Genomic DNA, 14,458 nt, shown 5'->3' with positions numbered 1-14,458 from the left:
AAGTAAGAGTGCTCACAGACAATACGACAGCCATGTTCTACCTGATAAAGCAAGGTGGCACCAGATCCAGGACCCTCTCGAAGGAAGCTCAAAAGATCTGGCATTGGGCTTTGAAAAACCACATATCCCTAGTGGCATACCACCTACCGGGAGTGAAGAATGTGCAGGCGGATTCCCTGAGCAGGACAATGTCGCAGATACACGAATGGGAGCTGGACTCCAGTCAGCTACAAGAAATCTTCGAAAGGTGGGGGACCCCATCGATCGATCTCTTCGCAACGGAAGAAAACCGAAAATGTGTCCAGTTCGCGAGCAGATGGCCCCAAATAGGCTCCCTGGGGGAAGCGTTCTCGTTTCCGTGGACAGGCAAATTCCTCTACGCCTTCCCTCCGTTCCCTCTCATACGGAGGACGATCCAGGGCATCCGCAGGTACAAATGCCGGGTCATCCTAGTGGCTCCGCACTGGCCGAGACAACCTTGGTTTTCCGACCTCCTTCATCTGTCGCTGGATCAACCAATACCACTCAGGAAAGTGCCGCACCTCCTGTCCAGGGACAAGGGAACTGTATGGCACCACAATCCGAACAGCCTGAACTTAACTGCATGGCTCCTGACTTCTCAGAGTTCGGGAACCTGAAAGTTTCGATGGATTGCCGTAAGATTCTACAGGCGGCTAGGGCCCCTGCTACTAACAAATCGTATATAAGCAAATGGAAAAGATTCTGCAGGTGGTGTCAAACACAACAAAATATTCACCCTTTGGAAATTACGCCAGAGCAAATCCTCCCGTATCTTCTTCACCTGGCAGAGAGCGGACTGTCATCATCGTCCATCAAGGTACATTTGGCGGCAGTTTCAAGGTTTACAAGAAGGAGACAGTCCTCACCGCTATTCAGTGACAGACTAGTGAAGCATTTCATGAGGGGTCTCTTCAGAACCTTCCCTCCTGAAAAACGGTTCCCACCGGCGTGGAGTCTGAATGTGGTGCTGGCTGCCTTAATGAAGCCTCCTTTTGAGCCAATGTCCTCTTCATCCCTACAATTCCTATCCTGGAAACTAGCGTTCCTAGTCGCCATCACTTCGGCTAGAAGAATGTCGGAATTGCAGGCATTGGTCATTGATCCTCCATACATGAGGTTCTTTAAGGACAAAGTAATTTTATCAACTAACCCTACTTTCATCCCAAAAGTACCATCGGTCTATCATAAGCACTCGACCCTGGTGCTTCCTACTTTCTTTGCATCCCCGTCGTCGACGGCGGAGAAGGCCATTCACACTCTAGATGTCAAAAGGGCGCTAAAATTTTACCTGCAAAGAACGCAAGATATCAGAACCACCAGACAGTTGTTCATCGCCTATGGTCCCTCGGCGAGGGGAAAGGCTATCTCCAAGCAAGGTTTGGCTCGCTGGGTCTCTTCGGCAATCACCCTGTGTCACTCCAAGGCCGGGAGACCCCTACAAGATTGCCCTAGAGCCCATTCCACGAGAGCGACGGCTTCCTCCGCGGCGCTATGGGCAGGAATTCCTCTGACAGACATCTGCCAGGCGGCGGCATGGTCTGTTCCACACACGTTTACACGCCATTACTGCCTGGAAAGACAGCATACAGACGAGGTGCAGATGGGGCGGGCAGTGCTGCACCACCTTTTTCAGTGAGGTAAGCCAAAATTACGATGCAAATGCTGTCGCCTACTTGGCCAAAAAACTGTTTTCCTATCGTATACACGAACATAGCATTGTACTGTGGAAATCCGTTTCGTATCAGTATAATAAGTTGTTGCTTACGTACATGGTGTATATGGTAGTGTTTGGGGGTGTCTCTACGAATGTAAGTTACATTGCACTCTCATCTCCTTCTTGATGTTACTGCTTTACAATCTATTCTAAGCATGTGAATCCATGAAAGATCCAATGCTGGAGAAGGGAGTAGTTTCTTACCTGTAACTCCATTTCTCCAGCGTTGGTATCTTTCATGGATTCACATGCGCCCACCGGCCTCCCCGGACTGCAATGTGAAATTTTGTACGTAAGCGGGGTTGGTTCCCCCCGTTCTCTTTGGAGGGGCCGAAATCTGAAGGATCCCGCGGGGGCGGGGCTTATATACCATGGCGTCCAACGGGGCGTGCGTGGGGCGGCCCCGTGGAGGACGTGGACGGGGATAGGACACACAAGTGTCGGAAGTTTTTCCTATGGGAAATTACTATATATGTATACCGAGGGTTCCCAGTCTGACGACGGGGAATATTCTAAGCATGTGAATCCATGAAAGATACCAACGCTGGAGAAATGGAGTTACAGGTAAGAAACTACTCCCTTCCACGCAAGTTTCTCTCGTGGAAAACTGCGGATCTCAATCAGACGAGTGGGTGAGATCCCGCCCCTGTCATGCAAGCAGCCTTATGTGAATTTCCACGAATTGAGGGTGGTGCTGCGTACGCAACCGTCTTTCATGTCGAAGGTTCTGTCGGAATTCCACCTCAACGAACCTTTGGTGTTACCGGTTTTCTTCCCAAAACCTTTGTTGCTGGCGTAGAGGACCCTGCATTCGTGGGATGTTTCTTGTGCCTTGAGGTTCTACGTGGAACGCACCAAGAGTTTTCAGAAGACCTCTCTATTGTTTGTGAACTTTGGACCTGTGAATAATTGGAATAATGGGAAGGCCTTGTCCAAGGCTTTCATCTCAAGATGCTCTCTGGCTGCATCATGCATTGTCATCGGCTGGCCAACCGGCCTCTGCTGGGCTGCCCGAGAGCCCACTCCAGCAGAACGATTGCTGCAACAACGGCATTCCTTTCTGGTGTAGCCCTACGCTCGACATCTGCAGGGCTGCAACGTGGACGTCCCTGCATACCTTCACAAGGTTCTACTGCGTCGACAGAGATTCCAGGCAGGAGCCCAGGGTCGGCCAGGCAGTGCTATGCAACCTGTTAGCTTGAATTGAGTCTGTTCCAGGCGTAAGTGTTAATTACTTCGGATGGGTCTTGCCACCTCCTGTGGTTGTGTAGTGTGTACTGCTGTGTGTTTGTTATTCATGAGCATGTGAGCCCATGCCAGACCCCATGCTGGAGAAAGTTTTAGTTACTTACCTTTTACTATTGTTCTCCAACATGGGTCTAGCGTGGATTCACATGCAAACCCCCTTCTTGGTCATACTGCCACGTTGCATGCTTACCAAATCTGAACAGCAGGGCTTAGGGAGAGGACTGTCACTGGATGGCAGCAGTTTGACCCAGAGGACAGTGATTGGTTTAGACGAGAAATGCAGTTTTAAAGTGAAACAGTTTTTTCTTTTACTGAGGATTCCCAGCCTGACGACGGGAATATTCATGAGCATGTGAATCCATGCCAGACCCATGCTGGAGAATAAGAGTTACAGATAAGTAACTTAAACCTTATGTGAACAGTCCCATTATTCAGCTCCTTCTACGCAAGTCATGCACAACAGAAAATAACTAGGTATGTCCGGGAGTACAATAAAAAGAAATTACTGCCGGGACACATGCATGCTGCTTTAACACACAATCACTACTTCCTATTATTAACATGGCATTCAGCCATTTAAAAGCTGTCTGGGCACCTCACACGAACACAATGGGGATTTCAATATTAATGCAAATTTTGCATTTAGCTATAGGAGAGTCTGCTTGACTTGAGGTGAACTCTGAATACCAGGGTAGAGAATTTGGTCAAGGTATAGTGTAACCTACATATGTATGTGGACGGTCCTTTATCTACTGTTTATAACATTAAATCGTACTTCTCTGAAAGTAAATGATTTGGTAAGTAGACTTTGATTATTCTAGATTCAGGCCTTTGCAGGTTTGAAGGTGAGCTGCCAGTTCCTGGATTCTGACTCTAGGACACTTCCATTAGTAATCAAGATCTGCGGCAGCTGGAGAAGGTGCTGGTTTGCTCTTCGGGAGCTACCTCCTCTGTTTGGGTTCATGCAGGGATGTGCAGCAAAGCTTTGTCTGCGAGTAGGGCTTTCCTTGAGGCTTGCAAACAGATTGTGTCGGCATGTTATGTGGTAGGAGCATTTGTTCTTCAGAGAAGTCGGTGTCCCTGACACCATCAGAGCTTCTCCATCAGATCAATCTTGGCAAGATGCAGTCCCCAGGTTATATTGGAGGTCTACCCTTATTGTACAATCCTGCACCCTCACATCCACAATGAATGATATGTGCTGTTGCTCCCATGGCTGGTATTAAGTATTTCATCCTGTGCTGTTCCCAGGCTTCGATCGCTTATGGCCACATTAATTGCACTGCTGAAGCATTGCCCCTGGTTTAGAGATGCAGGACTCACAATGACTCCATTGTCATACATTATTCTTCTCCTATTGTCATTAAAAGGGCAATCCATCCATGTGTAAGCAAAACCTACTTTCTGGACATGTTTCAAGTTCAGAAAGGACACAATGACCGCTCTTACCCGTCAGCCCAGGTCCATGTTTTCATAATGTTAGGCAGTCGTCTATGGTGATTTTGGTGTGTGTGTGTATATTGTCTGTGTAGTAGTGAAGCCTTTTCCTTTGTAAGGGATTTTGAGTTTATTAGAAAACACCTGCTGGCGTCCATCTGGCGGTTGGGGGGCTCAACTGGGCTCTTTCAGGGGGTGGAGGAGTGGTCCAATGAGGGCTGGATGAGACCACCTACATTTGAAATTTGGTGGCCAATTCCCAAGGTCTGTAGACTTTCTTTCTAGGAGGGCTAAATGGACATTTCTTATGGTATCCACAACCTTTAATGCATAAAAGGTAGTGATGAAAATTGTTTATTACACAATGGCAAAAAATTCCTGCTCTGCTTTTCCAGGCTCATACATTGCAAACTGTGAATGAGAATTAATTTTCAAGGTTGAGCATTTGTACCACTTTCCTGGTTCTTTCTTTTTCATACTAGGATATATGCCATTTCACATCAGCTATGCCTGTTGCTTTTCGTAAAAATATAAATCTACGGTTTCTTTTCCACTCTGCAGGCTTTCCTGGAGCGATACCTCAATCCTGGCCCTACTCTGCAGTATGACAAAGAGCGCTGGTTGGCTCGGCAGTGGACGCTCATTAGTGATGAACCAGTGACCAACACGCTGCACGATGGGCTGGTTTTTGTTCTCAAATGCGTGGACTTCAGTCTTGTTGTCAACATAAAGAAAATTCCCTTCCTGAAACTCTCAGAGGAGTTTGTCGATCCCAAGTCTCATAAATTTGTTCTTCGGTTGCAGTCCGAGACATCAGTATAAATGTGTCATTTCTCTCAGCCCAGAATGGACTGCACTGTCACAAGTCGGACCTGATGTGACCATCTGCACTTTATTCTGAAGGATCTTTTGTGTCAGAAAATTGAAGTACTGTCAAGGTCTTTGTCATGTGCCCAGGATTTCCTGGCACCGCCCCCTGCTGTCCTCCGTGCTGCCAGCGGATACCGTCCTGTTTTCGCATACTTCAGGAAAGGGGCACGTTTTTTCAGACCTTCCTGAAGCCGAGATGGAGTTTCTTCAAAACCTTGGTTGATGGTTCATCATATTTTCTGTTGTGCTCCAGTATCAACTTTTGCCAAAATCTTTCCTGGCTTGTCACTATCTGGATATTTCGGGCCTGGATATCTGTTTGTTAAATCCCTTTTTCATGGCCTGTCACACGGCGTGACACACTGTGGGGTACATATTACATGATCTGTTTCTCTGAGCAGCACTGCACAATTGCACTCACACTCATAGAATTAGCGACCGCTTTTGGGGTTGTGGGTAATGCATGGGGCCAAGTCCTGTGTATGATAGCAGTGTGTGTACCAACTCGTTTACATCTTCATTGGCAGAACGTAGGGCAAGGGGAAATGGTTGTACACTGTGCAGACGAGGTTCTGCTGGAGTTACTGGACCTTTGCCTCCGATGTGATACATTTTTCTGGGGAGAGCAGCAGAGTGCCCAGTTTTAAAGAAAGTGTTTTTATCATAAATATATACATTATTGTGGCCATATCCATGATACCTTAGAAAGGCTCTGTAGTTATGCTGATTCATGAAATATTGATTGTATTATAGGTTTGGGTGCCATTTTTGTCGAACTAACAAAAAAATGCAAAGATGAGCTTTAGGAGGCTCACTGGTCCCTTTTAGTCTTCAAAGATCTGTGTATTTTCTTTTTTGTCCAGTGAAGATAGTATTTTTAAAACCTTTACCGTAAACCTATCCTACCTCTGCCCTTCTTGGAGCATTTAGTTGTGGGCAGGTTTTGTTTTTGCTGCTAATCTGAATCAGACAGGGTTTGCTTGGGCTGCTGCATGTGATGTGCATGAGAGGTGATGTGTCTGTTCCACACCTTGTCTCCATTCTGCCCACTGATTTCGGCAGCAGCATGCAGACTATGCAGTCAGAGCTGTTGTCCCGTCTATGTTCAACTGATAAGACATTTCCTTTAACCCTTTGCTCATGGGCTCACAGATCTTACAGGCACACTGTGAAATTGTGAATTTCACACTGATTGGAGTAATTGCAAAACATTGAGGGATTGTGTAACGTTGCACCATGCAAAGCTGCCCTCCCCACACAGTACTGCCATCTTGCTTGTGCCCTTTAGTGTATTCAGTGCCATGTAATTGAGTGTGGCCCAAGGGCACCTTCACCCATCTCTTCCTGTAATGCTTTGTTTACCGCATCTGTCCCAGTCGGGTGCATGTGTCTCCACATGTACCTTGAGGTGTATGGAGTCGGTTGGCTGATCGAGAAGGAGGTGCGATGGCTCTGCCTACTCATGCTCTACCGCCAACCAAGCCCTGTGCGTCTTTCTTTGATGTAGGGCTTATGTATGACACGGATCAGTGTATCCAACACTGTCCTCATTGAAGTGACTACTCTTTGATCGCACCCCATCACTCTTCATGGTAAGTGCATTTGTTGCTGAAACTTTCTTAATCTAGATGATCCTTCTACTGCAATTGCTTTCTGTAAATATTGCGTCTGTTGGAGGGGAGCTCCCCTTCTAAAGTTATCCCCCCCCCCGTCTACACCATTTTTTAATTGCTGCTGCTTTCTTTTCTCCTCCTATTTGTTTGCCTCTTGCACCTATTCTCCCCTTACATATTTTTTAAAAACATGACTTTTGTGTCAAAACACGCGTCCCCTGGTTTCCCCTGTCTGACCTCTTAAATGGTCACCCCTTCCCTAATGATTCTGTCCCAGGATTTACATTCTTTGTATGTTGTCTCCCAAATGCGTCTGCTTGATCCGGCCCTGTGTGTTTGGGAAATAAAGTTATGCTGTGTTTGAAACTTGGCTGCCTTTCTTTTCAGGCGCCAGCAATGCAGACAGTAGGGATTCAGAAAGTTCGATCTGGAGAGTTATGTGCAGAACACTGCAGTCTCTTCAGAAGTCTGGTTTGATTTCCTAGTGTCCTAGAGCTGACTGACGAGTGCAAGTACATTTTTAATGCCCCTTTGACTGGTAAGTGATTATTGGCAGACCGACTCCTAGTGGTTCCGAGGCCTGTCATGTTTTCAATTCCTGGCATCCTGCACTCCTTGCAAATCCCCACTGAAGATGTAGAATTTGCCAGGCATACCTCCATTCACGTCCAACAGAACCTTGTTTTTTATGCCGGCCAGAGCTTAGGAAAAGAAGTTCGTAGATTAATATTTCGAAGACATTGGACTGCAAATATAGGTCCCCTCACAAAGATTCCATGTGTGTTGTCTTCCAGACCCATTTAGAGCATTGATAGTTGCTTTACGCAGGCCAATTGCCCCATCTGCTTCAGCAGCATAGCCGCTTGAGTGTTTTGAAATCCGCTGATTGTCTTCACTCAGTCAAAGTGATCATTGTCAGATGTTCGATGTGAACATGGTTAAGTGCATAAATCGTAAACCTTTCCAATATATTTAATTAGCTGATCAGCTCACCTGTAGATTATCAAATGACCATAAAAGTGAATCTAATCCTTCATTTCAAACAGCACTAACAGTTGAAAACACAAAAATTGTGGCACTTTAAACACTCAGCCTAGTCCAAAGGCACACTACCAGTAGAAGTTGGGATACAGCCTAGTCTGTTCCCCTCTTCATTGGAGGTTGTGTACTTGAGACCTATGGGGCCTCTGTTGTAGGTCAGTAATTTAAATATTTATTTTACCTTCCTTTGCTTTACCTACTCTTTTCAGAAAATGAAGCAGGTGGGCTTAACGTATGTGCGAAAGCAACTGAACTGATTCACCCTTGTACACGCTCTAGGCATGCATGCAGCCCTACTAGTCCTTTGTTTGATCTCATTCTTAAGTGTTTCTTTTTCACCCTGTGGTCTATGCGCGGTTCCTCAGGGGTTAGACACTGTCCTTCTGGTTATAAAGCCTTTGTAGAGTCTGACTGTTTGTTTCTCTTTGTCTTCAATGTTTGGGGTCTGAATGTTTCTGGCCTGATGTTATGCTCTGTTATTTACTTTCTCCCGCAGGACATGATTATCCTGCCTGAGATCCTGGGAACAGACCTTCCATTGCACCCAAGAAATTCAGTGGCACAGCCGTGAAGGAGTTTATTAGTGACATGCTGGAATAGATCGGCAACCTTTCAAAACTAACCTGAGGAGTAATCCATTGGTGCACTTGCATCAGCCTACTGGCCCTCAGCGCGAGTCATCTGACAGACAGGATATTTTGAGTTACCATGGTCTTTGCAAGAGATACCTTCATGGTCCTCTTCTTTGCCTGAAGCTTGACTAATGGCTGCTGAGAAATCAACGGCCTACGCCACAATGGTCTGTGCAAGGGTGCTACCTGCCGGATATCAATGCTGGTCTGACTCGTGTGTGGGGGTGTAAAATGCAGGACGCCCCTACCTCACATAATGGTGACACGCCCGGATCGTCAACCAATAAGGCCACTTGAGTACAGTTAAGCAGCCAAGTAGAAGCCTGCAGTGTTTCAGAGGCTTCCGCGCTAGGAACCAAGAACGTTCCCAAAGAGGGGACTCCTCTTCTACTTGCAGCCTACAAAACAGCAACACGCCATATGCTAAGGCGATCATTTGCAAATGGCCAATACGCACACAAGCCAAGAGGTTAGAGTGGCCCATTTTGAACAGGTACTGAGGCCAGTATTCAAGGACACACTTGTGATCTCAGAGGGCTTATGCCTAAACCTCATTACGGCTGTGATCTCTCCACTATACATACACATTTACTCAACCTAGATGTTTAGATGCAAGCTTCTTGCCTGGCCAATACAACTACTTCCCTCCAAAGTACACTGTACCATGTGTTCTCCTTGAGCCTTTCAGTGAATGTCAGTTTACTACGATTCTGACTCATGCCTTACCTCCCAAGCTTTTCCGAGCTTAGTCTTTCCCTCTGCAGGCAGGGTTGCAGGCGTGAAATCAACAGGGTTCTGCTGTTAAAAGCCTTTGCAATGGAAGCTCAGACTTTCCGAGAATATTTGGTCGTGTCTAGCTGCTGCGTCCTGTAGGCCAAGTATGCCAGCCTATACTTGAGTAGAACGCAACTCCATCTGTTAAGTACTTGTTCATGTCAAGTCACCCAGTGGTGGACTACCAGAGAATCTTCATGGTGGTATGCCTATTCATAACCCTTAACCAACACCTCCATAGCAACATATTTAACACTGATTGTTAGGGGTGACACTAGACCCAGGAATGCTCCAGATGCTTGACCTATGGAGCACACAGCACCCAGGATGTCAGTTCAATGTCCTAGAACTCAGACATTATCTTGTCCCTGTTTTTTTATCCTCAATTCGAGACTGGAGAATCTTGATCTTTGCACAAAACTCATCAATCCGGTTTATCTCAACAAACTGTGAACGGGGTCCCCAGTTGTAGTCTCGATCTTCATTTGTGGGTCTGGACCCTTGTGAGTAACATTTGCCTGTGTGTGGACCATTTGACAGGATGTTCCAACATGAGAACTTTGATGTGCTTAACGAGTGGCACCGGCCCTTCAGCCTTTTCAGTGCCATTTTCCAGAGGTGGGACATTCCTCTTCTACATTTGTTTGCAACCCATCAGAACAGGAGGTGTTGTCTCTATGCGTCCAGCAAGTGGAATGTACAGACTCCTTAAGGACGTGCTTCCTAATGGCGTAGATGGCAGTAATATATGCACCACTCTTTATTAAGTGCCATTCTCCGTTAGACTTCAAAGCTTGCAGTAGATGGCAAAGCCTTTTCAGTGCTGCGGCATCTGCAAGTTGCCATTTCTCTAATGGCTGAAGCATCGTTTGCTCGCGACTCAAGGGATTGCATGAGGTACTGTAGTGAGGGCATTTTTCTTTTGGTGCGATGGTTACTTTGAATGCAGCTCTGCTAGGGCTTCTGTAGTGCCACGTCTTGGTAATTTTGTACGGACCCTAACAGCAGTGAAATAAAATCAAAACTACCAGCAGTTGTTTTGATTGTTTTACAAGTGTTTCCTCTCTGATCCTTTCTTTTGCATGCCACTTTTTCAAAACCTTTTGTTTTTCTCTCTTTTCCTGGAGCGGAGGGAGCAACTCTTTTTGTGACTGTTAGCTAGATCACTTTTTAGCAGAAAATATAAGAAAAGTACATGGAGTAAGTGAGTTACTTTTGCTTGCAGGAATGTAATGGAGTGAAATATGTACTGCACCATGTGGGCTGTTTCCTTTACATCTTTTTCTGTCTGGGTGTCCATTTGGCAGGTGTTACACAGTGTCTTCCAAGTTTGTACTGGTCTTATTCATAGGTTGGTGGTCATGGAATTCAGTGTGTGCTAGGTTTGTTCCCATCACTAGGTATTGATCATCAGCACTTAAGTCTTTTTTTTCTTAAGTTATGATCTGTTCCCTCTAAACTAGTCTATACTTTGTCAGATTAATCAGAGAATCACACTTTTGTACAACATAATTTTTTGTGAATTAGAAAATTGTTTCTGCTGTACTGTCCTCGTTGTGTGTGCTACCACTCCTCTACCACATTTCTCCAACCTAAACCTGATCTGTTGCTGTCTTTGGCTGGATGTCCCATTGTCCTATTCTGCCTTCTTTTCTTCTCTCCCCAAATAAATATGTTCAATCCAACCATGCTGAGATCAGTTCTTGGCAGTGTTTTGTAGACACTTGAGAAGGACTCAGAACTGGTCTGGCATGATGGAGTCCTCTCTGTTTGGAGCACTTGGTAATACACATAATACATAATACTAATTTCTGCTTGCAAATGTCTCGCTGTTCATGTCCTTGCGTTCCAACGATAGGTTCACTAAAAATAATCCGCTTCAGTAATTTTCAGATATCTCGGAAATAACTTTTGCCAAAACTTTCCTGGTTATTGGTTTTGGGGATTGCTCTGTATGCTTAGTTTCTTGTCCGCACTCTTATCGAGTGAGCACACGTCTCGCGCCCCTTTACATATGTTTTATCGTTTGCCCAAATGATAGTCTGTGATGGCTCATGTGGGTTGGTAGTCGATTCTTGACGTTTAAAAAAACTAATTTTGTCTGCAGCATTTTACAGTGACTTCTTAGGTAAAGTACTGTCATTGCGCCACATAACTAGGTGGGAAGCATCTTGATATGTCTAAATCCTTTTGACGTGCATCTTAAGCACCCTTCTTGCCTGAACCTTGCCTTGTAGGTGGGGAATAACTTTTGCTCTACTCCAGAATCTACTTTTTGAACAATCTGTTACTTTCTGTTTTGTTCCTCTGAAGTGGATTATCTGAGCACCGTTGAATGTGATTGAGGGCAAAAGTCCCATTTCGTATATTTTTCTGAACAAGTAAGCTGTTTAAATCATGGCTTTTATCTCTGCCTTCACAATATTCAGAGTGTCAGGTGGCTATACCCATGTGCAAAGGTTTTTAACGATTCTTTCCTGATTTTGACCCGGTTCCTCATTAACATTCCCTAGAGCAGACACCTGACGCGGAGAGTCTGTAGGGAGCCCTTGACACCTCACAATAAGTGGCCTGCATGCCAACAGGAAGCCATGTGAAGTGTCCAAGCTAGTTCTAGTGCAGGTATTCAGTATGGTGGGGGTGTTGTATAAGGAGAACTCTGGATGGTGGAGTGTCATTCAACGCTGGTTTAATTGAGCACATCATTTCCTCTGCTCACTTGAGTGGTGCGTCCGCCTGTGCCTGGCTTTGAATGGATAGTCATGGAGACTTGCTGCCTGGAGCTTCCATGTTGAGCATCATTTATTGGGAGTGATTGTGCCACTCATGGTTTATTCTTTTTTTTTTTTGTGACTCATAAAAGTATTAATCACCTGCTGCTACATCAGGAACTTCTATAACATAGCACACAGATTCATGAATAGTGGCGTTTTGTAGGCAGTGCATGGGGAAGCAGAGAGATGGCCGTAGACTCTTCTAGTGTAAGTAAAACTATTCAGTGACTGTTTTGCCTCTGCGTTGGGGTTCATACAATCTTAAGGGGCAGACAACATGCAATCATCTTTCTAGTCGGTTGGGTTTTCTCCTGTGTGCTCAATTCCTGCATTCTTAGTGGTTGGCAATGACCGGTCACAGAAGTGTTGGACAATACAAAGGGACAGGTACATGTTGTCCCCTTGTCCTGCTGCACTTTCAATACCAAATTGTTGGCGTGTATTGGGTGCAGCATAGCTTTGAAAATGTCCCCCTTGGTTTGCTAGTGAGTGGGTGATTTGACCTGAGACTTCTGCCTTAGAGAGACCTCCATGACATATGCTATAGTACAGCTGCTTGTCAAGCACAGAATGCAGTCCGCACCTGTTGGACATATCTACTGGTTGGTCAATATGTAGGGAACACCCCCAAGATTAACAAGCTACAGAGCAATAAGCAAATGTCTCAAAATAGTATAATATGGAACAGTTGATTGGCCTACACCATCTTGGAGTTTGAACCATGAATCTGATTGATAACTGTTCAGTGTCCTTGTAGGACAGAGGTCTGTGAAATCCTGTGTGTAGTAGACTGGTTTGGTGCGGACTGCCAATTTAAGTGTAAATGGGGAGTAGGGAAAAGATGGGAACATTTCATTTGGACTTGGCTGTGGCGGATGCACACTGCCCCCTGGGTAGTGCAGTGTGTGGGGTCTTATTGGTGGTGTTCTAATGGATCCTTTACGGTCTGAGCTCTTCTCCTGCAGGGTCTGCTTTCCCTGAACCACCTAAAGGTTTAAGCCCTTCTCCCGGAGGCACGTGGGCTGTCTTTACTTTACAAGGATAGCGCTGTTGTCTTTTTTCATCTGGGATGCTTTCAGAAGTCAAATGGCCTGTCCAATTACTGTCATTATTGCGGTCCCCTTCAGACACCAGCAATGTTCGTTTTGGTCCGGTTGTCATTCCTGTGTAGCTGTTCTTTCCTGGTCTTGGGCTATATGTTTGAAAGAGTTAAGTCCTGTTTTGTGTCTGCCCTTTTTGTTTTTCATCTTGACAGAGTGGAGTGCCCCGGCGCTAAATTTACCGCCTCATAGCTTTGACTGTGTAGGAGTGTAAAACATTCTCTTTAACTGTTAACACCATGCGTTTCTGTTAATATCCATGTGTTTACGCTCAATCACCTCTGCCCCCAAAAGCTGTTGTGACAAGAACATGGTTTTCCACACCAAAGAATACTGTACACAGATTTTAAATGCGTTCTTTATACTGGATACCTTGTATGTTATTTAATCATTACTGTTTATATTTAAATGAGTGGTGTTACTCATATGCAAATATTAGGGTGCTGGCAGCAAGCCTTGGTTGCTGTGGGTGATGGGACTAATGCATTTCAGGCATTCTGGTTATTTTATTGTGTGCAATGTGTACGCATAGATCTTATTGTCGTGCTGACCTTGCTGACGATAGTTTGTATGAATTATTTTCTACTGTATCACATGATTTTCATGCTCTATTAAAGTACAAGATAGGTGGAATTTGCGCAAGTGAAATGGTACAATGACAAGTGGACATCTGTTACTTCCATAAATGCATGTGTCTTTTCACAACGTAGGTCATTGTGTCGCTCAATTCCGATGCCTCTGCTTGTTCTGTCACACAGAACAAAGACAAGGAGATCTGCTATTTCCTCTTTGGTTATAGGTGTATATTTCACTTTTTATGTTAACAACCCAGGCAAAACATTTTTACTTGCATTTTTATACATACAATAAAATCTAAACTTTTAATACTTCATGCTGCATTTATTGAACCCCACTGGTCTGTCGTGAATGCATTGAAGGTCAGCAAGACTGGCATCCAAGCACCATATCAAAATGCTATGGAACGGAGGGAGTGTAACAGTCTGACTGCATGCTTATATAGTGTACAGAATTGTTAGAATCAAGATTTTGAATATTTGAACATTCTTACTAAAGGATTTAAAATGGCCAGGAATCACAGCTAGCTGTCCAACTTCCCTCAACTGCGAGCCTAAACTTGTTCTTAAAAGTCCATAAAGCTTAATATTGGTTTTCCAGCATCAGGTCTTGAACAGTGACTTGCTACTCCAGCATGGGGTCTGGCATGGATTCACAT

The 14,458-nt window shown here is 45.1% G+C and overlaps 1 protein-coding gene across 3 annotated transcripts in view; it reads left to right on the top strand.

Annotated features, from left to right (window-relative positions):
* VANGL1 (VANGL planar cell polarity protein 1) overlaps positions 1 to 14,111 on the top strand; it is a 609,741-nt gene extending 595,630 nt beyond the window's left edge. For all 3 annotated transcript variants that reach the window (XM_069635702.1, XM_069635704.1, XM_069635703.1), the window contains exon 8: positions 4,982 to 14,111. In XM_069635702.1, the coding sequence (XP_069491803.1) occupies positions 4,982 to 5,242 (261 nt within the window). In that variant the 3' untranslated portion in view covers positions 5,243 to 14,111. The remainder of the gene's footprint in view (positions 1 to 4,981) is intronic.
* The last annotated feature ends 347 nt before the right edge of the window (positions 14,112 to 14,458 follow it).

This window comes from Ambystoma mexicanum, chromosome 7p (assembly GCF_040938575.1).
Source record: "Ambystoma mexicanum isolate Mex_15411 chromosome 7p, UKY_AmexF1_1, whole genome shotgun sequence".
Taxonomy (NCBI): Eukaryota; Metazoa; Chordata; class Amphibia; order Caudata; family Ambystomatidae; genus Ambystoma; species Ambystoma mexicanum.
This window is presented reverse-complemented; position numbering and strand designations above follow the sequence as displayed.